This window comes from Fusarium oxysporum, chromosome 8, assembly GCF_000149955.1.
Source record: "Fusarium oxysporum f. sp. lycopersici 4287 chromosome 8, whole genome shotgun sequence".
NCBI classification, from domain to species: Eukaryota; Fungi; Ascomycota; class Sordariomycetes; order Hypocreales; family Nectriaceae; genus Fusarium; species Fusarium oxysporum.
Window position 1 is genome coordinate 2,160,753 of NC_030993.1, and position 25,565 is coordinate 2,186,317.

Here is a 25,565-nt window from a genome sequence, read left to right on the forward strand (position 1 = left end):
TTACGCTGGCGTCGTCCATGCCCCCAAAAAGACGTGCTTCAAAGGCGCAATCTAATACCGGGCAGCCGGTGCGGCAGTCGGTCTTTGTCAATATGAGGTTCGGAACATCGGTACCGAGGAACCGTGCGACTGCCGTTGTGCCTGGCTCCAGTTTAAACAATTTTTTCTCCTCTTCGGGACTATTCGCACGAGGGATTAAGGTTAGGCCGTGTCCCGATAGTTGAGTGCTCACTAATACGGGTGTAACAATGAAATGCCAAACTTGCTGACTTATCAAGCTAACGTGGAGATCTCTGGACCTAATCTCAAGCTACGTCATAATCCCAGCTCGTTGCTTGCGTCAATGCTTTATCAATGTGACCGTACTCTATAATTTTGTTGATTTTCGCTCCTGGGTGAGCCAAGTCTTCATCATCTCAATGTTTCCTTCATGAGTTAACACATACAGTTTGCTATCAAAACCGAGTCATATGGCGCCAACCCAATGAGCTAACTTGATGACCAAAGTTAGGACTCCAACAAGACAAACTGTGGGCTACAACTACGACCTCCAGAGCTTTACCACAGACAATTCATCAGAGTTACATACATGTTAAATTAAACTCACGTGATTTTCCAGGTTCATTGAAGGTCTTCATCAAAATGACAAAACCCGTGAGGCTGCGGGCTTATTTGCACCAATCATACCCTAGACCAAGCCTGACAGGAGCCGCAGAAGCCGTAAGGTCAAAGTCGCACGAGCCATTGGCGGGGCTAAACACGGAGAGAAGTGCCCTGGCGAAAGACAACCTACGCTCACTACCCTCTCACCTTTGAAGATTGATTCAACGCAAGCTTCTAGGGTCCGTTGCTCGCTGTACCATAGGCGCTTGCGCGTCATCGCTTATCCTATCTACGTTGATTTAAACATTTCTTAGTCTCCTTTCTGGGCTTAAAACCTCGTATCTCAGCTCTTCCCTGACGCTATTGATTACCAGAACCAGTCAGAGCCAGTCAATCAGACGTTAGCAAATCTCACCCCGCGCACGCACGCAAGTACAGTACACACACAAACAGGCAGTCAACACAATGGCAGACCAGACAAGTCCCACCAAACAGAATGTCACACGGCCGCAGCTGGGCTCCATGAGGAGCAGCTCATACCTTAGTGATCACCAGGAGTACCGCCCTCCTCGACCCGACTCAGCTCGACAGGATCAGCTGTTCCACGGCATTGACACCGTTATAGAGGACACCAGCAACTCACCCGTTCCCCAGACAAGGCCTATCTTGCCCTTCAATGGCATCCCGTCTGAGGAGAACCCCCCTACTGTCGTCGACAGTGGACTGAGCCACTCGTACTCTCACCCCAATTGTGCCCCCAGAGCTGGTGAGAAGACGGATCGTCTTATCGCGACCCTTTTCTATAAGCCAAGGGGTGAGGACCAGGGCTCCAGATCTCCCGTCAAAACCACTTTTGCGGACAGTAACGAGTCTCTGCCCGCCAACTTGGCCCCGACAACCGATCCCAATGAGTATCCTCTGGAGCCGCCAACTCAGGAGTCAGAGCAGCTGGACCACATCTATGGTTCCTATATCTCACCTCTATGCATCACCTCATTCCTCCACCTCATGTCTTCATTCCCTCTTCCTCAGGACGCCGATGAGCCTCACTCCTCTCATCGATGTTTGGATAACCAGGAGCAACCGCGCATTGTTGAGCTCACGCTCTCTCCTACGCCATCACCTGAATATCTGAGCCTGGATGACCTGAGAAAGCATGAGATGATCTACCGATTTGAGCAGGAGTGGAACGTCGATGTGGTCCTTCAGCGAGATACAGTGTGGAGACGCCACCCTCGACTTGTGGTTTTTGACATGGACAGCACACTCATCACTCAAGAGGTGATTGACCTTTTGGCTGATCATGTCAAGGATCCCCCAGATCTGGCTGCACGAGTTGCCGAGATCACACACCGTGCCATGATGGGCGAGCTGGAATTTGAGGCTTCTTTCCGCGAACGAGTTGCTCTTCTGAAGGGCCTCCCTTCCAACCTGTTCGAAGGCCTTCGGCCAGTATTGGATGTCACCAAGGGCGTACCAGAGTTGATCAAGGCCTTCAAGCGACTGGGTGTCAAGACAGCTGTTCTCTCAGGCGGTTTCCAGCCTTTGACAGGATGGCTAGCTGGCCAATTGGGCATTGACTACGCCCACGCGAACCATGTCGTTATTCAGGACGGCAAGTTCACAGGTGAGGTTGAGGGGGTCATTGTCGGCAAGGAGCGGAAGAGGGATCTTCTCGTCGACATTGCTGCCAAGGAGGGCATTGATCTGTGCCAGGTCATTGCTGTTGGCGATGGCGCTAACGACTTGCTCATGCTGGACAAGGCAGGTCTGGGAGTTGCATGGAACGCAAAGCCTCGTGTTCAGATGGAAGCTAACGCCCGCCTGAACGGAGAGAGTCTTTTGGACCTCTTGTACCTTCTTGGATTCACTTCCGAAGAGATTGATGTGTTGGTTGTTTAGTTGTCGGCATTGAGTTCAGACAAAGTTGTCACAAGACTGGTGAAGACAGGAGTTTAGGATATTACAAGGAACGCCGGGTGTTGTAGTAGTGAGTGATGAGATACCAGGAAGCAACGAGAAACAAGAGTTATTTTGTGACGTATGTGAAATCATACCACGTCACTGGTGTGATTGGCAGCCCATGTGAACATATCCAGACCAGCCTTTCGCCCGGTCAATTCCCGTGAGCCAGAGATCAGGCACAGACACAATGAGGCCAGAGACAAGTCAAATTATAGTTGAAAGACACAAAGCTAAGAAAAATCGCGGCGCGTCGTATGTGAACTATGGGTGGTTGCTTAGATCAAGCCCATTTTGTCCTTCTTCTTTCTACACAGGGCGTGTGAGACCTGACTGATCCAACTCATAAGCTCTCCCCTCATTCCCTACAATACATGCTTGTTCATGTAGCCAGCTCCAACATCATTCCAAACTCGTGATTTAAGGGTATCCGTCCTTGCCCCACTTGTTGTACTTTTCATGAAGCTCGGCGGGAAGGGTGACGTTGGGAACGACGACAACGTTGAGAGCGCTGGGAGCGTCCTTGGGAGCTGCGTTGGGGTCACCGCCGGGGTGGTACTGGTACTTGCCAGAGCTGCCGCTCTCCCAGGGGTGAGTAGCAATGGTGACGGGAGACTCGGAGGTAGCGCCAGTAGGAGATCGGCCTGAAGATGGCGATGTCAGCAATTGCTTCAGTTTTGACATATCAATTGATTTCCGTACCAAGGTAGTAGCCAGCACCGCCAAGGGCAGCAACCATAACACCACCAAGAATCTATGTCATCCATCTACGTTAGCAACCATAATTCGTGGTCCATTTCCGTCGCTCATTGTTTTGACCGGGCATAGTTCCAAGGGTGGGCCGAGGCATTATGACGCACCAGAATCTCAGGGTTGCGACGAGACTCCTTCTTGAGCTCAGCCTTCTGGTGCTCCTGGAAGCGGCGGGCGGTGGTGGAGAGGAATCGGCGGGAGATACGAGAGGCCATTTTGACGACGTGCTTTTGTGTGCTGTTGAAGAATGGGTTTCTACGTCGGGGCTTTCTTAGGTGGTTGAAGCTTTGAAGTTCTCGTATGATTTCGGAGACAGTCGCTACGATGAATGCGTGCACTATCATTGGTCAATGCCGGGGGAGCTGAGAAGGTCACGTGCAACATCACGATTTACAAGGAATGACGTCTTGAGTTGAGTCCAGAGCTTTCTAGCGATGATGCCTGGGTAACCAGGCCACAAGCTGGCTTTCTACCATTCTTGTCCCTGGCTAAAGCATGAAAGATTCGTTCATTGTGATGCAGCGACGATCATATCAACCTCTTAAAGCCAAGACTAGTAAATTTAGCTGGCTTCGGTCGAGTTTTAAGTGAATGCAACCATTATTAACTGAGTTACCATAACCGAAGTTATTCTGGGACTGGCTGTCAAACGTCAACGAAACGGGTTGCTGCAGAAGGTTTCCACAATCTGTTGAAAGTGGCGTCTTTCTGTGCATGAGAAAGGTACAGAGCATTTTGATTACGGCGTATGCGTTCAGCCATAGCAATCTCTACTTTCCGTGATCAGTTATCGTATGGAGTTCTCAACCTTTGACAGCCCTTACACCAGCGCCGCTAGCAGGGGCTCCAGTGACCTGAGGTTAGCCCCTGGCCCCTTACTAGGGGCCCGAGGACAGCTTGGGAGAGCGCGAACGTCCAATTACCTAAGGATTCGGGCCCAAGGTTTCTGAGGCTGGGCTGGGCTTGGAAAAAGAAACCAGTCCTGAGCCGGAACAAGGACAAGACAGGACAGGAAAAAGGAACAAGCATACACCTCCTCCTCATCTTGTCACCATCCGTCACCTTTCTTTTCGTTGCTGGCCGCCCTTGACGTTCTCTTTTACTTACTGGTTTACTCTCCAATTGTGCGCTCCCTACCTACCTTGCTTAACTATCTTTCTCGCGACCACATTCTCCTAATTCCTTTTTCCACGATCGAAACCCGTATCCTCTCACCCCTGTCCTTCCATCCCTTCATTTGGCTCCTTTGTACAGTACTGCGTAACGCGACCAACCTGCCGACCGTGCCGATTTCATTTTTGGATATCATTCGACACTACCTATTCACTGGCCAGGCGACGAATTTAACGAGACTCTGAATGAGAGGCTGAGCTTGGACCTTTCGCGCCAACGTTCCCTTAATTTCGATCAAGACTTCCTGTAAAGTCGTCTCCAGGTAGACGACTGCGAACGACACCATTATTCAACATTGCCATCGCTATGGCCGCGAAATCCGATGACGATGGCTTTTCAGCGCCACATAATTCCCGTTCCGAAGCGGCCCGGCCGCCGAGCATCATTTCTTCTCGAATGACGGACATCGCGAGTGAGGACGGGGACGGGCCAGAGTTGCAAAAGAACAGAATGAGCATTCCTCGAAGTGCGGACATGGGTTCCCGGCCTGATACTGCACGAACGGGAGCATCTTCCAGGGGTCCATGGCAGGGTCAGTCTTTGCGTAACAAGACATATCTTTCTGGCGTACAAGCAAAGAGAGGGAGTGTCGAGAGTTCGACTGCCGGTTCTACAAGTCAAGCGCCAAGTTTATCAAGCAGAAGCCATGTTCCATCGTTGCAGTCGCATGCCTTTTTCCGACCCATGAGCTCGCAGAAATTACAGGCGCAAAGAGGAGGATCGCATCGCCCATCTACAATGAGTCAAATGTCGCCAGCGTCTCCCATCTCACCAACGTCACCAACATCGCCAACGTCACAACAAAGATTCGATGAGCACGGCGAAGCTAGCGGTAGTCAAACACGGCAAAGTATCATATCGAACCCGATTGCGCAACTGCAGCGCCAAACAAGCAATGACGAAAACATGCGATCTCCACCATCCCGAGGCACGGAAATGACGGAACAAGAAACTTTGGACAGAATAACAGCGAATACGAGCCCTAGTCATGGCCATTATCCCGCGGGGAGTTTGACGGATAGTGTTCGTCCTCTTCAACAAGGCAAGACTTCCGATACAGGTCACTTTCAGCATAACATCATTGTGGACAAGAGTTATAAGGACCTACACAACCTGCCCAGCCCGATTAAATCTCCACGGTCGTTTCGATCAAGCTTCCTCATGCCTGGTCGAAGTAACGAAGGCCAGCAAAGTCAGAATCGCAGTACCGAAGGAGCTGAGAAACTCTCTTCGTCCGCATCTTCACCACAGTTCAGACCTGTAGACTCTCATACTGAACGTCATCCCCGTGTCCCTCATAAGCCGAGTCAGAAATCCGATCTCGGACGTGTTCATCAGTATTTCGATGGCAACACAGTATTCTGTCTCGGTGGTCGCTGGCAAAACACAAGAGGGAGACCTGTTAATATTGCGACTGGTATCTTTGTCATCATTCCTTGCGCCCTGTTCTTTGGTTTTGAAGCACCTTGGTTATGGAAGCATGTATCGCCTGCGATACCTATTGTGTTTGCATACCTTGCGTATGTATGTTTCTCTTCATTCATCCACGCCTCCGTTACGGATCCTGGGGTAAGTTTTATATCTTGCTCAAATCAAGGTGTGTGTCGGCTAATGCTTGTCAGATTCTTCCACGAAATCTTCACCAGTTCCCCCCTGTCGACGACAACGACGACCCTCTCCAACTTAGCCCACCCACAACAGATTGGGCATTGATAAAATCTGCCGAATCATCAACAGCCGCAATGGAAGTTCCGGTTAAGCACTGTAGAACATGCAATATCTGGCGGCCACCCCGTGCCCACCACTGTCGCTTATGCGATAACTGTATTGAGACCCATGATCATCACTGCGTGTGGCTCAACAACTGTGTCGGGAAACGTAACTACCGATATTTCTTTACCTTTGTTACATCCGCAACTATCCTCGCGGCCTATCTCATCGCCACTTCTCTTACACAGATTCTTCTTTACAAGAATCGTGAAGGTGTCTCATTCGGAAAAGCTATCGATCACTTCCGAGTTCCTTTTGCGTTGGTATTCCTTGGGTTTATCTCCTTCCTTTATCCTGCTGCTTTGATGGGATATCACATCTTCCTCATGGCGCGAGGCGAAACGACCAGAGAGTACATGAACTCACACAAGTTTGCTAAGAAGGAGCGTTTCCGGGCATTCTCTCAGGCCAATATGTTCAAGAACTTTATTGTTGTTCTATGCCGCCCTCGACAACCCACATATTATCAGTTCAAAGCGCATTATCATGAAGGCGACCAACGCCTAGGCATTCGAAGAGACAAGCGGCCGAGATCGAGCTCTCAGGGATTGGAAATGCACGACGTCGTCCCTGGAAGTTCTGGTTTTCAAGGCCCAGTGGCTCTGAGAAGTGAACAGAGTCATTAGCCGATGCACTGAAGTGGAATTTTACTCTTGCATTGTAATTGTATTTTCTTTTTTCAAGATGGCGTAGCTTCTGGGAAGTATTCATCATGTGAGGTGGTCAGGATGATATGATGCCTGTTTCTTTCTTCTTTTATTATACCCTACCTACCTTATGTTAACTAGTCGACCACATTTCATGTATTCATTCCCCTTTTGTTTTTAGCACAGACTCTGGAAAAGTCGGTAACTTATGGTATAGCCACCGACATACGGGCGTTGAGCGGGCATTGACTGGGAAGACGAGCCTTGGCTGTGATACATATCTGAGACTTATTTAGATACCAGTCAGTTTAAGCCACTAGATTCACTTTTCTCACACACCATTTTTGCTTTACATGGAGTGAGTGATGTCCAGAACTTTAATCGAATTAGTAACTGACAAAATAGGGAATGCATTTAATTTGCCTCTGGATCGGTAACTCTAGAATCGCATATCAAGAGTCCACTAAATGAGTCCCCGGAATGCACGTGGAAATAAACAAGGATAGGCTTTAGTGGGGCGGAGTCTCCGAGTGGATGGCGATAAGACAACCGCCGCTAGCGATAAGAAAAATTTCAAACCGAAATTTAGTAGTGCGCCCAACCTATGAAAGTCGCTTTGTTTTACCTAACATCCATCGTAAGCAGCGTTTTTTCTACGCTCGCTACCTATTTTTCCCTCAAGGGCCTCGTTGGTTTTTGTTGTTCTTTTTTTCCCCTTCTTATTTCTACTGTCCTCTCCTGGAACAGTACCTAATAGTCAACGAGGCCCATTAATCGTATATATTTGTTTGCTTATACGAAGAAAACGATAGACGATGCCTCACCCCGTTACGCCGCCGTCGCAGGACCCGACGATGGTATCTAATGAGGCCCCGCCCCCGCCATCTCAAGAAACCATCAACGACCTCCTCAACACAATCTTTACTGCAAAGACCTCGGCCGCTTCGATAGATGCATGCTATGGCCTGTGCGAGATTATCCTCTCTTCGGTTGGCGTTGCCGGCTTGAACGAGTACGGCATAATTGCCGAGATCAAGAAGGCTGCCGCTGATAAGAAGTCGGGTCTTCGTCGCGAGTCCAGTCAGAACCTTCTAGGTGCCGTCTTTGAGCGTTTCCTCCCTCGACAGCCTGTCAGCGAGGTTGTTCTGCTCCTCCAGGATGGCGGTCTTGTCGGCTGCGCTCTCGATGCTCTCTCTGATAAGGGCGCTGTCGTCCGCGAGGCCGCCCAGTATGGCCTCGATGCCGCTTTTGGCATCCTGAGCCCCGAGGCTCTCGTCGCTGGTCTCCTTCCTGCTCTTACCGAGTACCTTTCCAAGAAGACCGGAAAGTGGCAGGGAACCGTTGGCGCCTACAAGCTTCTTCAGAAGATGGCCGATAAGGCTCAAATTTCTATTGGAGGCACCAAAGAGGAGGCTCTTGAGAAGGATATCCTCCGTGAGGCCATGGGTGCTAAGCTCGCTGGCTTGATCCCCATCGTCGAGAATGGCATGCATGACTTGAAGGCCGAGGTCGAGAAGCAAGCCGTCCACACCATGAACTCTCTCACTACCCTTCTCTCCAACGACGATGTTGCTCCTCGTATCCCTCTTCTTATCGATACCATGCAGCACCCTTCTTCTCAGACTCTCCAGAAGGCTATTCACGCTCTGTCTCAGACTACCTTCGTCGCCATCGTCACCTCACCCGTCCTGGCTCTTCTGACCCCTTTCCTCGAGCGATCTCTTAACAACCCCACCACTGCCCAGGAGGTTCTCCGACAGACTGTCGTTATTGTCGAAAACTTGACAAAGTTGGTCCACGACCCCATCGAGGCCCGAACTTTCTTGCCCAAGCTGATCCCTGGTGTCAAGAGCGTTTGCGACCGAGCCTCGCTCCCTGAGGTTCGCGAGATCGCTGAACGCGCCCTCGCCACTATGGAGAAGGCTATGGGTGACGATAAGGACGTTGTCGCTCGTACCGCTGGAGACGATGTAGCCAAGATTCTTGATGAGCAGATCAAGGCCAACGGCGGCCTTGCTGGAAGCCTGGACCTCTGGAAGCAGGCTCGTCCCTATATTTCCGACATGGTTGCTATCGATGTCAACTACCGATTCGTCAATCGCATCTCTGGAAGAATTGCTCCCTACGTCAAGAGTTTCGTGAAGGATGCTGAGGCTCCTCAAAAGATTGCCGACACTATTCAGCAGCATTATGTTGATGAGGACCACCGCCGGTACGGTGTTCCTGAGAAAGAGGACGACGGTGAGGTCGAGATTGTCAACGCCGATTTCTCTCTCGCCTATGGTGGTATGCTGCTCTTGTCACACACCAACCTGCGACTCCTCAAAGGTCACCGATATGGTCTTTGCGGCCGCAACGGTGCTGGAAAGTCTACTCTCATGCGAAGCATTGCTAACGGCAAGCTCGAGGGATTCCCTCCTCAAGACGTTCTCCGTACCTGCTATGTCGAGCACAACCAGGGCGAAGACGCTGACATCAGCATTCTTGAGTTCGTTGCTAAGGACCCTGAGATTGCCACTCAAGGCCGTGAGCGTATCTCTGAGGTTTTGGCCGAGTTCGGCTTCACTGCTGGCCCCGAGGGTCGACAGGCTGAGAGAGTTGGTTCCCTTTCTGGAGGTTGGAAGATGAAGCTGGCTCTGGCCCGAGCTATGCTCCAGCGTGCTGACGTTCTCCTTCTGGACGAACCTACTAACCATCTTGATGTTGCCAACATCGCTTGGCTCGAGAACTACCTCAAGTCTCATCCCGACATCACCAGTCTCATTGTTTCTCACGACTCCGGATTCCTGGACAATGTCACAACTGATATTTACCATTACGAGCCTAACAAGAAGCTGGCTTGTTACAAAGGTAACCTGGCCAATTTCGTTAAGATTCGCCCCGAGGCCAAGAGCTACTACACTCTCTCCGCCTCTACCGTCCAATTCAAGTTCCCTCCTCCTGGTATTCTGACTGGTGTCAAGTCTCAGACTCGTGCTATTATCCGCATGTCCAACGTCTCATACGCTTATCCCGGTGCGACGAAGCCTTCACTGCAGGAAGTCTCTTGTCAATTGAGTCTGTCTTCTCGTGTTGCTATCATTGGCCCCAACGGTGCTGGCAAGTCGACTCTTATCAAGCTCCTTACCGGCGAGACTATCCCTACCACCGGAAAGGTTGAGAAGCACCCCAACCTTCGTATTGGTTATATCAAGCAGCACGCTCTAGAGCACGTTGAGATGCACTTGGAGAAGACCCCTAACCAGTACCTTCAGTGGCGTTACCAGCACGGTGACGACCGTGAGGTTCACATGAAGCAGACTCGTGTTCTGTCAGATGCCGACCGTGCTCAGATGGAAAAGTGGGTTGACTTGAAGGATGGAAAGTCTCCACGCCAGATCGAGTCTCTAGTTGGTCGTTCAAAGTACAAGAAGACCTTCCAATACGAAGTGTAAGTTCCCTTCCATTGTTTTACAACAAAGCGCAATACTAACTTCCAACAGTAAGTGGCGTGGTCTCTTGCCCAAGAACAACACCATGATCTCTCGTGAGACTCTTACCGAGCTTGGATTCGACAAGCTTGTCCAGGAATTCGACGATCACGAGGCTTCCCGAGAGGGTCTTGGTTACCGTGAGCTTCAGCCCAAGGTCATCTCTAAGCATTTTGAGGATCTCGGACTCGACCCTGAGATCGCCAACCACAACGAGATTGGCTCTCTTTCCGGAGGTCAGAAGGTCAAGGTCGTCATTGCTGGAGCCATGTGGAACAACCCCCATCTTCTCGTGCTTGACGAGCCTACCAACTTCTTGGATCGTGACTCCCTTGGTGGTCTTGCAGTTGCTATTCGCGACTTCAAGGGTGGTGTTATCCTGATTTCTCACAATGAAGAGTTTGTCGGTGCCCTTTGCTCTGAGCAATGGCACGTCCGTGATGGCCGTGTTGCCCTTCGAGGAAACGCTGCCGTCAGTCTCGATCGTTTTGAGGACAGCCGTCCCAGCAGTGGCGTCAACAGCACTGCCGCCAGCTCCGTTGTTAGCAGCGCTGTCAACAGCGGTATCGAGGACAACTCGGATATGAAGTTCAAGGCCAGGAAGAAGAAGAAGATGACCAAGAAGGAGCTCAAGGAGCGTGAGGTCCGCCGCAGACTTCGTCACATTGAATGGCTCAACAGCCCTAAGGGTACTCCTCACCCTCCTGATACCGACGACGAGGACAACTAGAAAAGTTCATTGGATTTTTTTGCTCTTATGTGCGTTTTTGTTTTAAGACTATGCGGATATGAACAAGTCTCCACGTTGTGCGGAATCTGGCGGTTGTTTACAAAAGGAGAATGAAGGCATCATCTCATTTATGCATGATGCGGTATCTCGCTATGAAGAATGAATGGTATTTACATACTTAGATAGACCTGAACGGATGGTATAGAGGCGTTGGTTTGGGATAGACGGCTTTGAATCAAGTCAAACTTTCTACAGATTCGCCTCCCTAGTTTTGTGATGATTTTCGATTTTTCAACTAAACTGTTCGTTCGCTTATTCACTAAGACATAGAATGAGAGCAAATGTCACTGTTGATATCGAGGTGATGGAATATGTATCAATAGAAGTTAATGTTCTAAGCAATAATGATTCGACAGTCCACTTCAATTGAACCTCCGTTTTGAATCAGAATTTATCTGTTATTATATATACAGGCAGGCTCTCAAAGCCTAGCCACGAAAACGAATGTTACTGGGTATGATCCTTCTATACTCCGTTGAATCAAGGTCTGATGTAAAGACAGTACAAAAGAAAGAAAAGGAATAGACATGCTTTTGGGGCGGTACATGAACCAGAACTACCATGAAAAGGTCATAAGGGCAGGATTCAATGCCAAAGGCAGGAGGAGATGGCTTCCAGCGACAGTGGCCATGGGCAGGATTGCAACAAAGTCGTTGATCCGCCAATAATGAGGAATGAAGTCAGCGGTAGCCATTATGATGAGACCGACAATGGCCAGCAAAGACAATGTCATAGAGACACGGAACTAGTGTAATTTGTTAGCATGTGACCGTAATAGATGTTGATGGAGAAAACTTACCTTCTTCAAGACCTTGGGAACCTCAATGAAGAAGTTGGAGAATTCAGCCTCCTTAGACGTGGAGCCCCAGCTCATGTCAATCTCGAACATGTGTGCCAAAAGAGCCTGGCTCACGTGAAGAGAAAGGCCACCAAGGAAAACAGCCAGCATAAGAGTCCACTTGAAGTTCTCGTAAATGGCATAGCCCAGAGTTCGCTCGCCAGAGCGATATCTCATGATAGCAAGTGCGAGGTTACCGAGTCCGTTGAACACAAGAATGATAGAGAACCACACCTGCCACGAGTCAAGGTAGTACTTATCGAGATATCCATTGAACCAACCCATCAGGAAGTAGTTGGCAGTGGTCATGATCCAGGCAGCTCCAATAGCATAGTAAGTACCGATGTAAGAAACAACAGTGATCTTGGAAGTGAAACGAATGTTGGAAAAGCAGAAGCGGCGAAAGAGGGGCGTAAAAGGACCGCGCCATAACCAAGTGCGGATAGGGTTGAAGAGCAGCTCGTTGCAGCCAAATGCGTATTTTTCCCATCGAGCAAGTTCGTCGTAGACGGTCAGAGACACCCCCTCTTTGAAGCCATCGCCGGCCCAAGCAGCGAGACGGATGATGTAGCCATTGCACTGAAGACGAAGAGACATGTCGAAATCCTCCGAGACGTGACTTTCAGACCAGAACTTGTCATAACCATCCTCATCTTGGTAAGCAACTTGCTGAATAGCAGACCAGCGAAGGATGGCATTGTGGCCGACGAAGGGAGCAACATCGCCGTTGGAGACAGTGAAACGAATAGCAGTGTAGATAAGATCGGTGAAGAAGGTGATGCCGTTCTCGAAATAGGTGTGGACAACTTGCATAACACCAGAAGAGAATTGCATGATGCCGACATCAGGAGACTGCTCCATCTCAGAGACAGAGTCAAGGAGGCAATCAGTAGGAACACGAGTATCAGAATCAATGAGAAGGATATAGTCGCCAACGCGGATGTTTCCATCAGCCCAAGCCCGGCCATTCTCCTCGAGGACATCTTTGAGAGCCTGCTCGTAAGCAAGGGCTTCATCAGACTGGCTCCAATCGGCAGGGCGCTTGATGAGCTGTAGGCGCTCTTCGACTTTGCAAGAAATCATGAGGCCAAAGTTCATGTTTGAAGCCTTTTTAAACTTGCCCTTCCGGATAAAGCCATCCTCGCCGTGTTTGGGTCGTGCAACCCAGCCAATGCTGTTGTCGGCATAGAAGTCGATACGGGCATCACGTTCCTCTTCGCTAAGGAGCTGAAGGCCATCGTCGTTAATGAACATATTGGCAGAACCACCCTGCAGTTCATAGGTTGACATGGCCTGCTTTATGGACTTGACGGTAGGAAGAATGACGGCATTCAGACCCTCCTTGTAGACAGGACACTGGATGGTGATATGAGGCAAAGTGGCTCCCTGGAGTCTTCGTGGCGGGCGTGCTGAATAGAACTTGGAGTTGATAGTCAGTTGGCGAATTGGACCAAAGATTTGTGCCAAACAACCAACAATGACTTGGGCGAAGAAAAGAGAGAAGAATATTTGGATCGGGAAGAGAGCGACGAGACCAAGTCGCTTGTAGTCACCATCGATGGCTATCTCCACGGCCAGCTGCCTCCACGCAGCTCCAAGGGAGGCCATGACGAGGAGGAGTGTAAGGGAAACAAGGACAGCATTCTGCAGGTGAACTGGTCGAGCTTCCGGCTTGATCTCACCACTCTCTTCATCAACCTCGTACTCCGCCGCAATAGTAGAGTCTCTCTCATCTTCATCAACTGACTGGCCAGAGTTCCATACCAGCTCCATAAGCTCTGATTCGATGATCTTGGCGCGCGCCATCAAGTTCAGTGCATCATCATCCCAGACAACCAGAAGACCATCTGAAGCAATGAAAGCCGCGAACTGATGTTTACGAGCTCGGGGGAGGTCATTTACTGTAGGCAGAATCTGCACACGAAGGCCGTTCATCAATGGAACATCCACTGCATCAGGAGACCATTGGAGGAAGGTCTTGATGACACGAGAGTTGACAGTCATCGCACACTGAGATATATGTCAGTAATCACTCTTGCCATAGGAAAACAAGTTGTACATACCTGAACATTAAGAGCCGTGCAAGCGATTGCAAAAGGAGATTGTCCCAATTGAGGTGGGCAAGCCATATACTGGCCCCGAGACTTGCGAAGAAGAACGCCCTCAATTTCACCAGAGCCATCCCCAACCCAGAGTTGAGAGCATTGCTGCTGGTACAGATAGTTGACCATAACCTCATGCTTGATATCATCGAGAAGATTGCTGTTCCCTGATTTGGATGACGGTGCAATTGAAGGAGGGCCTGCAGTGAACTTAGGCCCAGCTGCTGAATGTAGCTCTACTACGGCAGCAGGAGGAATCTTCTCCTCGATGATTGGGGCATGAAGGGACATTGATGGCCGGTGGCTAGGCCTCCTGGGGGGAGGTCCTATCGGTGTCTGAGGCGGGATATCCGCCTTGAAGTAACTGCCGATACCCATCTTGACGGTGCTTGTCGAAGACTTGGCAAGTACAAAAGCAAGATTCTAAAAGACTGTGCGTCTAGGGACAAAGCCCGCTGTAGAACAACCCTAAGAAGTCGTATATGAAGAACAAGAAGTCTGTTACTGGGCTGTCTTGAAGATCTGTGCAGAAGCAATTCCGCGTATATGGATTTTGTTGGAAGGACTGTGAAGTTTCAAAGACTCATAACCATGAATATCTCATTCAAAGAAAGACAGGTTAAAGGAGTGACAGGAACTTGCACCTATTGAGCGAATGACAGAAGAAAGAATGGATGGAGTGAAGGATCGAAGGATCGTGGTGAGTGAAGGTCTGAGATGAGAGGATCAAACCTCAGAGAGTGCAACTACCGGTTCAATTAAACAAACTTGTTTGAGCTTCAGTGTTTAAGTTTCTGCGCCAGACTCAGCCAAGGAATCGGGGACAAGTATATTAAAGTTTTCTTCTCTTGCCCGGAGGAAGAACCAGTATGCGGCGACCACGCCACTGCGGCTAGATAGCGAGACAATGAGGTCGGGCATCGCGACAGAAGCTGTAAGAAGCGGATCATGGACATCCACTTGGAGGACCACGACTAGACCCTAGGCAAGCCTTACGACCAACGTTGAGCCGGACAGCCCTAGGTCTAGATGGAATAGCGCGCAAGAAGCGGAGGGGTGACGATTATGTTGGAGCCGTAAAGTGTGGCTAGAGGATCCCAGACTGTTGGTCTTGGTGTAGGCGTGTCTCAGACTTGTCGACCGGGGTCCAGCGTATGGCTCAAGAGATTGTCCCGGGTGGCTGGAAACGAGACAAGTCCATGTGGGCACAAAGCTTGTTGTTAGCATTTTGTCGTTCTGAAACCTAACCGATACCTCATCCAGCTCGTGAATGCCAAGCTTGAATCGAGAGCCAAGCCTATTATCACGGATCCTCCAACAAGAGGATCAATAGGGACGACACATATCAGGAAGTCAGAACGTAATAATGTGGCAAGTACTGCCTTTCTTGGACCGTGCCACTTGGATCTAAAGTCTTTCTGTACTGCAAGTGGCGTCTGATTCTGCAAACCGGTTGAAGCGGGAGAGCCGGAACCTGTAAACACGGGTGAACCTGTAGGGTGACGGGACCATGAAGTTGTGGATGAGCGATTCCATATCGATCCATAACCTGCTTATCATAAAGAGGCCTCTTTATTTAGTTATAGCTGCATTTTTAATATCGAGACCATCTTTTGCTTCCCACTATCACGAGTTTCGAGGGTGTTGGTGTTTTGGTTGAGTGCAGTCACATTCAGCTGAGGTGGAATTGCGGATAAAGTATGTTCTGTATTAGGCCTAGAGGGATCTTAGATATAAACCAATCACATACTCGCATTTCACGATTGATACGCAAATTGGGCAAGCGGGATAGATCTGCCCCTCCCTTAGTGTCACTGTGACAGCTTCAGTGGCGTGGTGTGGCTTGTTTGTGAGCTCCGGGAAAGGGAAGGCGGCCACAATGTTTGTTAGTAGGAAATGCAGTCTGATGTGGAGACAGGAGCATACGAGCCTGTACCTGCATCGGCTTGAATTGATGCAGGAACAAAAGTCTTGACTGTGTATTGCCTCACTTTGACCTATCAACTTACAGCCGGCAACTTGGATGGAATAACAGCTTCATACTACCAACGCAACATATCTTATTACAAACAGAAGTATCCTCCATTATTAATCGGGGTCGGGAGTTACGCTTACTCGGTACTGCCCACATTTATTGTCATCAGACATTCCTCCCCAGTACCAAACCGGCAGACCCAGAGTCTACTATTGTCTGTGGCTTTAATGGCTGCAAACTTCGCGCCGTCCCGAGAGTAATGCATGGCAGAAGGAATGCATCGAATGTCCCTGGCGAGTCGTGAATCGAAGCCTTGGTTAAAGTGCTTTTGTTGCCGACCTGAACCGGCCTCTCGCTCATCAATAGGCCATCAATGCAGATGGCCTAGACCCTTGCGGCATCCTAGCGATCGAGATTCTACTTATCAGTTATCACTACTAACCATCGCAGAAAGACGGTTGGCACAAGAGTCAGTTTGCCAAGATAGCCATCCTCTGCAGGTCCCCGCCCAAGAGCTCCTACAGCTGAAGACTGCTTCTCCATCTTCAGTCCCATTTGTTGCTTGAGTGCCGATGTGTTTCGGCACACTTGGCACATCCGAGCTCACATATCACACCCCCGCACTTCTGTCATTTTGCTTTAACATGTTTCACACATTTGTCGATCATATCTCAGCCATCAATAGATCTAAAGTGTTGAGCCTTGAAATCTATATTTGGTTCCCTCGTTCTCGGATGACGAATTACCAAACTTGAATAGTGAAGATAGGATTAGGACTTCCTTAGGCAGTGGAAACGGTATCAAAATCATATCATGGACATTTTCCGTTCTCTCCGCTCTGAAGTAGAACGGCTATTTGGCTCAAAATCAAAATCTTCCGCTTTAGACTCTTTTTTTCACTTACACGCCTTGGCTCTCTTCTACTGGCTTTCCCCTCGTCTATTTACCCAGTGACAAGACTCTAAGCACTACATGAGTCTGCAGGGATTCAGCTTTACCGAAACTAACAGTAGCTGTTGGCTCAGTGGCAATGCCTCATCAAGCACACAACCTTATACCTATCTTGAAGAGAAGCGACGAGTCTCTATACCGATTGGCGTTGAACCTTGATGCAAACCGTGATGTGTACTAGAGTTACATGGCGGTTCTGTATCTGAAACTATCACTCTCTGATCAATTAGTTACCGTTATTGAATTCTGATTCACCTGTTACAGCCCTCATATTGCAGATCTTCTTCTGGTACCTTAAGCCAATACCAGTCGTAAGCGCACCGCAACGTTCATATGATCCGGATCTGGATTGGTTTCCTACACTCGAGCCAGAACTCACTGCAACTCTCATGGTCAATTTGAACTCTTTTTGACGTTATTGTACTAGCCTGATAGATTCACTGGTGGACTTAGGACCCCTCTACGCTTCCCGAAGTTCGGCGCCTCCGCCCTCGACATGTTAGTAGAATCTCGTTCCGCAGACCCGGTTCAAACACCACCAACAATTCATTACAAATACCAAGATACGTATAGCCTTGGCACGAGACGCCTTCACACACCCATGCAGAACGCAGTCAGAAGGTCAGAGCTCGGCGGCTCCTATCCTACGGGCCGAAGAGGCAGTGTTGTGGTCACAACCAGCCTTTGTGGCCATTAACTCGTCTCTATCGAAGTTTGATCGTATTGCCTGACACGCTGAATTCCTCAATGCTATTGTAATCCACCATACTTGAGTCATGGTTGTGAGAAAACAGAAGATCAGATATGAATCAGTTACCTATGGGTGGGCAGCTGAAGCAAACATCTCGGTAGCCTGAGTAGCTCGTGATTCATTACACAGGACTTTATCCGAAAATCTGGACATGAATGGTCTTGGTACCGCTCAGCTTACTCATAAAGCCAATGGACATGAACTGCATTGTTAATCTGATCCCCAAGGGTTCGTAAAAAGATTTCTAAACGCCAAGTTGTAAAAGCGGCTGTTGATACATAACGTGAGTTAACACAAAGGTAGTACAAGGGATGGGAATTTTTGAAACCATGCACTTGAATCTTGGTGTCTAAATGCCGTAAAGATGGAGTCAGACATGTTAAGAGACACGCGTATTGACTATGTGTTAAACGGTGAAGGTATGGTGGAACTTGCATGGCATCCTTTTCGTTTGAATTCAACTCTATTAAAAAAGGAACTTCCTCAGATCGAAAGATTTGTACCGTAAAACTAGCCTCAAAGTGATATATTCAATCTAAATCTCTCTCATCAAACAATGTTCTCACCTGGATCACTGCTCAGTACTTTGTTCTCATTTTCATAGATCCTCATTCCCATTGCACTGTTGCATCATGAGTACTCGGCTTACTTCAAGCTGTGGTTGTGTCCAAGTTGGATACCACTGCTCTCTTGCATCCCAAAAGTCCTTTTTAGCCGTTGGCGAGGCATCGTACCATGGCTTCTCAGACTTTCCATCCTCAAACCAACCGTTCGTGCCGCCCACGGCGACATTGAGGATGAGGTAAAACTCCTGATCGAATGGCGCGTTCACATTAGGTGAGACAGTCCATGGATCAGTGAGCCGGGTGCCATTCTGATCCACGTCGGGGAACCCCCCTCGTTTATACATGGGCTTCTTGAAGTTGGTGTATGTGACTTGGAGGAGTCGGGTGTTGACATAAGTGAAGAGATATTTTTCGGACCACTCCAAGCCAAACATGTTGAAACCAGCGCTATAGGTGGTGTGAAGGGCCTTTCGCTTGTTGTTGGTCTTCCACCAGCCATCGTTGGCAGAGTTGGGACCCCAGTGTAGCGCCGAGGAAACAATGTCGTTTCCGCCCTGTTTGTACGTCCAATTGTTTCCGCGTGATTCAATGATGTCGATCTCGCCAGATCTCGGCCAGGCACCGTAGACACTCTGCCTTGGGAGCATCCAAATAGCAGGCCAGAGCCAGTCACCTTCAGGGAGCTTGGCGGTGACCTCGATACGGCCGTACCTAATATTGGCACCCTTCTTGGTATTGATACGACCAGATCGCGCGGGAGGAACCACGCTGTTATTTCCAGCAGTCAAGTTGGTGGAGGTAACACAGTTCGACCAGACTTTAGAGGTGCAAGTGCCGGCCTTGAGAAGGTTGATGACGTTGTTCTTCTGCATTAACTTGGGATCCTGTAAAGTCGCCTTAATGATGAGTTTGCCATCTTCGACATAGACGTTCTCGTCTGTGTTTGTTGTCTGCTCGAATTGGCCATTTCTATGAGAGTTAGCCGTGTAAGCGAAAAAGAGACATCATGATTCAACATACCCATAGCCACCAACTTCGACTTCCTTAGTCCAAATGTTGGGGTTCAGACCTTGGCTGAAATCCTCGTCCATAACAAGACAATACTTGTTCTTGACTACGCTTCGAATGCCATCCCAGACAAGAAAGCCAGAACCCACGAGGCCGAGGAAGATTGCAAGAATGGGAAAGATGGTCACCCATTTTTCTTTGGGGTTGGTTTTTTCCAGCCACGGTTTCTCAACCTCGCCTGGCTTCACTCTCCTTGAGTGAAAGTATCGATTTCGCTCGTCGATTTGAGTTCCTGAGCCAGATGTAGATTCAGACTCTGAGGCAGGGCTCGAGTACTCTGGAATACTGAACATGCCGCCGTGGCCACCTGAACCTGAGCCTCGTCCAGGGTCGGTACTGTGGCGGTATCCTGTTGAGGTTGCCTCATGAGGGCCACTGGCGTCCATAGACCTTCGTGACATATCAGTCGGGCCAGGGCCGTCATGCCCGCCGTAACTGCTTTTTCGATATGGGTTATTCATGTCAAACAAGCAGGTGAGAAATGAGATTCAAGTGAATAAAACTGAAGAGGCTGGATTTGTTTAGAAGGGAGAAGTCTTGTGATAAGATTCAACACCACAGTGACATTCATGATCCATGGTGATTTGGGCTAGTCAGGAACCAATATAAGGTAAGGAATGAATAGCTAGTCAAGGAGAAAGCCAAATTCAGATTTTTCTTTCATGCCAGAAATCGCACAATGGGATCACGTATCGAATTCATTGGCTAAGGGGGAAGATCTGGCGGATGATAGAGAATTGTGGCACTGAGAAGAGGAAAGGCTAAGCCCAGTCAAGCTGAACATGATGAAGCCATCACTGTATGGAGAAATCGAGAACGAGGCTGATCCGCTGATTGCTTGGCAAGACAAAGACGAGTTGCTAAGAACGGGATGAGATGGATTGTAAGTCGATCGGATTAGGTATAGGTACAGTGTTCAGTAAGTAGACACTGTGCAATCCGGTCGTGTATATCACTGTGCGTTGTTTCGAAAACACTGTACGCCAACTTGTATTAGCTCCACTGAACTATGGTCACTACATTCCATCGTCTTCACCATCACCATCATCCTCAGCGTGGTCATCGCCGTCTTGAGCCCTCTCTCGCAGCCGTCGATAACAAACTTTTTAGGCCAAACTCGAGTGTGCACTACCTCGATGGCTGGAACAATAGAACTTTCTTTGAGTTTTAGTTCCCGCCCTATGCAGGAACCGAAGCGTGATCTGGCGAGATTCCGCTACCCCCAGTTGTATGAACACATCGCCGTTTCCTTGGGCAGAGGTTGTCTATTACGACCATCTTCCGGTTCATCCGACAATGGCTTCAGTTGATCAATAGTACCTAATAGTGCCCATGGATCATCCGCCTCTCCCGACTTCCCGTTTGACCTGGCGTTATAGCTTCAGCGAGCACGGTAGAAAGGCAACGAGTCGCTCGTGAGAGCAAACTTGCCATGGCTGAGACAAACCTCACGACCCTCCCGCTTATTCAGGCTCCTCAACTCTATTTCCACTTACCAACAATGCATGGCGATCAGGAGCTACCGCCTAGGTCAACGCCCGGTGCAACTTCAAAACCCCTTCCACTTGCACGCCCCGGACGGAACCCAGCCGACCTAGGATCTATGACCAGCTAGGTAGCCTTTCGGCAAACATCCATTGAACTCGGTGCACTCATGGCCAGACATGTTTAGGTCTGGTGCTCTAACCCCCCGGCTCGATGCAAACTCTATCAATACTAACCTCGAGAAAGCTTGCCGTACGGCAGCCGTGTGTGCTTCGTTCTAACTCTGAGGTTATGGGTAGCTGAAACACCGATGAATATGATATGACAACTGCCTACCTGACGGATTGTCTGTCTCTTTCAGAGGAAAACGTGCGGTGTCCGTACCGCATACTCGGGACCGATAGCTTTACTGGAGAATAACGCCACAAGTGCCGTCCCACCTTGCTAAGAGGAATTCCGGATCGAGCTGGACATGGACAAATTGAAAATCAAATCGCCCTTGGCTGGGTACTACGGGTTTGGGGACAGTTTCAGAGCCAACGACGTTGAAGCGGCTGGCTTCTTCGGGCGCTTTACGTGTACATTGGACATGTTTGAACAAAAACTATATGGTCCAAATTTAAGTAATGAGCTGGCCGAGGATGCTCAGACACTTACACGAGGCCAACGTTCGACGCTTTCTTGCATTGCTATATGACGGCGTGTCTCATCACTGACTACACAACTTTCTATTTCTGGTGGTTTCCCCTCTTTCTTACAGTGTCAGGAAGCAATAAGATAAGCCTTACGAGGTTTGTATGCTGTCACCCAGGCCAAGAAGTTCTTGGAATACAATATCCAACAATGCCAAGGTGCATTGGTTGATGGGCACTCGGGACGCGTGCCAAAAATATGCATGTCCCTCAAGAAACAAAGTGCCTCGGCCCAAGAGATGATCTCAGAACATCTTCCATGACTATACTTTGTTTGATATCTGATCATGTTCAAGTGAACACGGGTTCATACAATTGGATAAAATGGTGGCTCGTTCCTGGTTGTCAGTCCCAATCCGGAGATCCGGGCCACTAACGAATCCTTGCAATGCAGGGTTCTTAGCAGGGTCCAGGGGTCGGATTTCGGCATGCCCGCCGATCTGACAGATGCTACAACACTCCTAGACTCCCAAGTACGGTACCGCATAGCAATGGCCCTCCATGAGCCCAGAGGCTTGGCGATGTTTTTTGGGTTTCACTCGTGAGGCGCTGGAGTTCTGGAAGCTCTCTTGATGAGGCTACTAGTAGCGTCCCTCACCATAAGCGTTACCCGGCTCTAATTAGCTTCCAAAATTCCTATGACTGGCGGGATATCCGTACAGGATGTCACGGCCTCGCCTCTTAGAGAGACCTATTAAGCCCTGTTGAATGACCGTTTTTTCGGTTCCGGGTTTCTGCATTTCTTCCCATCGTTCCTAGATGGACTTCGCTCCTTTACTGTTGACCACGCTCCCTATTTCACATTTCGCTCATTTATCTGAAACAGATTCACTGAACTTTTTTTGATCTTAACTTCTGCACCAGAGACTTCAAGGCTGCTAACCACAGTCAACGCTTTCTTGGAGTTGTAGACCAGATAGTCTATAGGCTATTCATCTATCATTACAAGCTCGCCTTCTCAGTTTTCATCATATTCGTTTTCCAATAAACCAATACACAATGCTTCTGTCTGGAGTATTTGCTGGCATTGCCAGTCTAGTATCACTGGCAGTTGCTGATGATGCCACTCAAGCTCTGCCCATGGACCTGGGCAGTGTTTTGTCAAGGCACCCCAAGCTTTCAACGTACTACAAATTGATCCAGGTATGAAATGTGTTACTTTGTGAGTCAAAGACTGTTATCTAACGCCTTCAGAAATTCCCCGATGTCCTGTTGCAACTGCCCAGTTATGAGGGTGTCACGGTAAGTTGAATCTGGTTCTCCTAACCTCAGGAGCAACGACTAATTTCTGATGTTTCTTAGATTGTTGCTCCTTCCAATGATGCTTTCAACCAAATCCCTTATTCTCCTCTCTCCAATATTTGGGACCCGAACGATGCCAAGGTCACTGTTCCGCTTCTTCAGTACCACATTCTGCAGGGGACTATAAGCACAATGAAGCTGAAGGAGGGACCTGCATATGTCAAGCCTACACTTCTTCTCAATCCTAAATGGAGCAATGTCACTGCTGGTCAGAACATCCTTATCAACAAACAACCTGACGATGTCATCTTCAGTACCCGGCTGGGCAATCGAGCTACAGTCATCAACTACGATATCAAGTTTCAAGGTGGACTCATCCAGATTGTTGACAGTCTGTTGATTCCGCCTTCTGGTATTCGTCAGGTCCTCATGGCAAGTAAGGTTGACTCGTTTCTTGGTGGACTCTTCAGAGCTGGCCTCATGCCTGATCTTGCTGATCGCCAGGACATCACTGTCTTTGCTCCAAGAGATCAGGCCATGGAGATGGTTGGCAGTGCACTCAGCGGCATGTCAGCCAAGGAGCTAGCAGGTGTCATGGGATACCACATTGTACCTGGCAAGGTTCTTGTCTCGACTGACCTTGACAATGCCACATCTCTTACCACATTGACTGGTGAGGAGGTCCACGTCCGCCAAATTGGCAATGAGAAGTTCGTCAACTCGGCCAAGATCATCACAACTGACCTTCTCATTTCCAATGGTATCCTTCACATCATCTCCAATGTCAATAACCCAAAGGAGGCCGATGCGGTTCCTAATCCTAGTCTCTGGCTTCAAAATCCTGTGTTCAAGTCTGCTGGCGTTGACGATGTCTTCGACTCGGATATCCCTTGTACCGCGAGTTGTCCAGTGACAAATACGCCAACACCTACACCGGCAGATGAGGCTGAGAACAACGCTGTGGCAACACCGTGGTTCACCACAAGGTCAAGCAGGGGAGTGGCTGCTCCTCGGGCCACAGCACATGTTGCCCGCGCTGCACTGGGTATCATGGGTATAGGTGCGGGGATGGCGCTCTTGTAATAAGAGTTGGTGTTCTTCTGGTCTCTTTGTTTTGTGTTCGCTTTCTTGAGCTTTGGTGTTTTGGGTCGCTTGGCTTTGCAGTAGTTTAGATCTCTCTATCTTTCGATCAATACCCCGACAGTCGTTAACGGAAGCAAACATCCTGCCTTTTGCCAGTGTGTTCCCTGAGGTTCCACAAATCTTGCTTTTAGTCAAGCAGTGTTTGATCAACGTGGATCGAACTTCTTGGCGCAACAGTCATGGCACTCGTCGTCCGGACTTCTCATTAACTCCGCGTCAGTCAAGTCTTCCGACGACATGGATCATTAGTCTTGTACTGTAGTTCGGATGAGGTTTCAACTTGAACGGATATCATTATCCTTTAGGAGTGTAAAGTGATTGGTGAAGTTTTTTTTAGTCTACTGTCGATACATAGAGAGATCTAGATCCGTTCAAGTCCGCGGTTGTTATGCATGCAATTATGATTGCCACACAGATAATCCTTGTCGTCCAGTCAGTAGCTAGGTAGTAAGTGGCACCACGACTTGCCATATTCAGTATACAAGATGCAAGTTTTTGGTTCAATGAAACAGCGAATTGTCATAGCGCACGGAAGATGCCGCCGAGAGGTCCAGGGTAAGCATCTCAATCCCTTGCAAAAGCAACCCGGCCAGAATTGCTCACCTGGTTCGTGGGGTACAGTAGAAATGGAAAAGCCTGTCACTGTCTCGGCCGACAACCTTAATAGGCAAAGCCCGAGAATCTGTAACTAGGGGGAATAGAACGGGCGGTGCGTTTGATTGACAAGGTTATCGTATCTTTGCCTGTAAGTGAAGCGTTGTATGTGGATCTTTGGAGAGACTGGGCTGAGCTAGCACAGGTGTAAGTAGGTATCGTCTTGGCTTACTGAGGCGACTCACTCAATTATCCCGGAGATATATACAGCAGGAGAAAATCCGTAGATCAGAAGAGGAGAAAAACAGGTTCAGACCGCGTAAATGTTTCGTAACCAGTATCCATTCCTTGGCAACTGAGTCATTCGTTATCACAAATATGGTAAAAGTACAGTAAATAAATCCACAGTTACAGGAGGTAATATTGAGATACGCCGAATAGACGGACGACAGGCCATGCATGTAAAGTCAAGACGGGATAAATAAACGCGATAGACCCGCTACAGATCTGCCGTTGTAATATACCGCTCAGCGACTAATTGACTAAGATACCTTGCCTTGCCTTGCCCTTACTTGACTAACAAGCTTAGTTCGGCGACGATGGAAACGGTTTCAACCAAAGAGAGCCAGTAGGTGGAAAGGAACATGAATCAGTATCGTTGCCCACTATGAATGGATACGGAATCGGAACCCATCACCCCCCACCAGAATGAGAAACGGCGAAATCAGGGCCATTCCGCAACTCGCTCGCTCAGTCCTTCATTCATAATCGGTATAATATGGTAGAGGCCTCAAAAGCAAAAGAGTTACATGTCAGTCTCTCTGCGTGTGTCGCTCATGCGCCAAGCCGCATCATCGGATTGCTGCTCTGCCAGACTCATCCATCTGTCAAGGCATCCCCCACAAACCAATACCCCAGTCAGCTCTCTGTATCACTTCTGGCAGAGTCCTTCAGGGCGTCCGTGGCCTATACCGTACGCTCCGCAATGCC

General features: G+C 49.0%; 7 protein-coding genes across 9 annotated transcripts; 4 read left to right on the forward strand and 3 right to left on the reverse strand.

Moving 5' to 3' along the window:
- Positions 1–13: 13 nt before the first annotated feature.
- FOXG_03333 (uncharacterized protein) lies at positions 14–3,584 on the forward strand. 3 transcript variants are annotated; one of them, XM_018381017.1, is made up of 4 exons: positions 14–200; positions 279–395; positions 449–3,336; positions 3,394–3,584. In XM_018381017.1, exon 3 carries the CDS (start codon positions 1,069–1,071, stop codon positions 2,503–2,505), a length of 1,437 nt encoding a protein of 478 aa, XP_018237419.1. In that variant the 5' UTR covers positions 14–200; positions 279–395; positions 449–1,068; the 3' UTR covers positions 2,506–3,336; positions 3,394–3,584. The 3 variants fall into 3 exon arrangements, with proteins under 3 accessions (XP_018237419.1, XP_018237417.1, XP_018237418.1); XM_018381015.1 differs by having other exon boundaries at positions 14–395; XM_018381016.1 differs by having other exon boundaries at positions 27–200; positions 279–3,336.
- Positions 557–3,676, reverse strand: FOXG_03334 (uncharacterized protein). Its single transcript, XM_018381018.1, has 3 exons — positions 3,426–3,676; positions 3,268–3,319; positions 557–3,209 (listed from the first exon to the last, which is right to left on the reverse strand). The coding sequence occupies exons 1-3, from the start codon at positions 3,660–3,662 to the stop codon at positions 2,986–2,988; spliced, it is 513 nt and encodes a 170-aa protein (XP_018237420.1). The 5' UTR covers positions 3,663–3,676; the 3' UTR covers positions 557–2,985.
- Positions 3,677–4,797: 1,121 nt separating this feature from the next.
- Positions 4,798–6,887, forward strand: FOXG_03335 (palmitoyltransferase ERF2; the record flags this gene model as incomplete). The annotated part of the gene is made up of 2 exons (XM_018381019.1): positions 4,798–6,060; positions 6,114–6,887. The coding sequence occupies 2 exons, from the start codon at positions 4,798–4,800 to the stop codon at positions 6,885–6,887; spliced, it is 2,037 nt and encodes a 678-aa protein (XP_018237421.1).
- Positions 6,888–7,723: 836 nt separating this feature from the next.
- FOXG_03336 (elongation factor 3) lies at positions 7,724–11,108 on the forward strand (the record flags this gene model as incomplete). Its single annotated transcript, XM_018381020.1, has 2 exons — positions 7,724–10,338; positions 10,391–11,108. 2 exons carry the CDS (start codon positions 7,724–7,726, stop codon positions 11,106–11,108), a joined length of 3,333 nt encoding a protein of 1,110 aa, XP_018237422.1.
- Positions 11,109–11,450: 342 nt separating this feature from the next.
- FOXG_03337 (uncharacterized protein) lies at positions 11,451–15,444 on the reverse strand. Its single transcript, XM_018381021.1, has 3 exons — positions 14,070–15,444; positions 11,968–14,016; positions 11,451–11,913 (listed from the first exon to the last, which is right to left on the reverse strand). The coding sequence occupies exons 1-3, from the start codon at positions 14,484–14,486 to the stop codon at positions 11,725–11,727; spliced, it is 2,655 nt and encodes an 884-aa protein (XP_018237423.1). The 5' UTR covers positions 14,487–15,444; the 3' UTR covers positions 11,451–11,724.
- Positions 15,445–18,209: 2,765 nt separating this feature from the next.
- Positions 18,210–20,259, reverse strand: FOXG_03338 (uncharacterized protein). The gene is made up of 2 exons (XM_018381022.1): positions 19,372–20,259; positions 18,210–19,320 (listed from the first exon to the last, which is right to left on the reverse strand). The coding sequence occupies exons 1-2, from the start codon at positions 19,878–19,880 to the stop codon at positions 18,384–18,386; spliced, it is 1,446 nt and encodes a 481-aa protein (XP_018237424.1). The 5' UTR covers positions 19,881–20,259; the 3' UTR covers positions 18,210–18,383.
- A 1,495-nt stretch (positions 20,260–21,754) lies between these two features.
- On the forward strand, positions 21,755–24,492 carry FOXG_03339 (uncharacterized protein). The gene is made up of 3 exons (XM_018381023.1): positions 21,755–22,739; positions 22,791–22,838; positions 22,899–24,492. Exons 1-3 carry the CDS (start codon positions 22,596–22,598, stop codon positions 23,919–23,921), a joined length of 1,215 nt encoding a protein of 404 aa, XP_018237425.1. The 5' UTR covers positions 21,755–22,595; the 3' UTR covers positions 23,922–24,492.
- Positions 24,493–25,565: the final 1,073 nt, after the last annotated feature.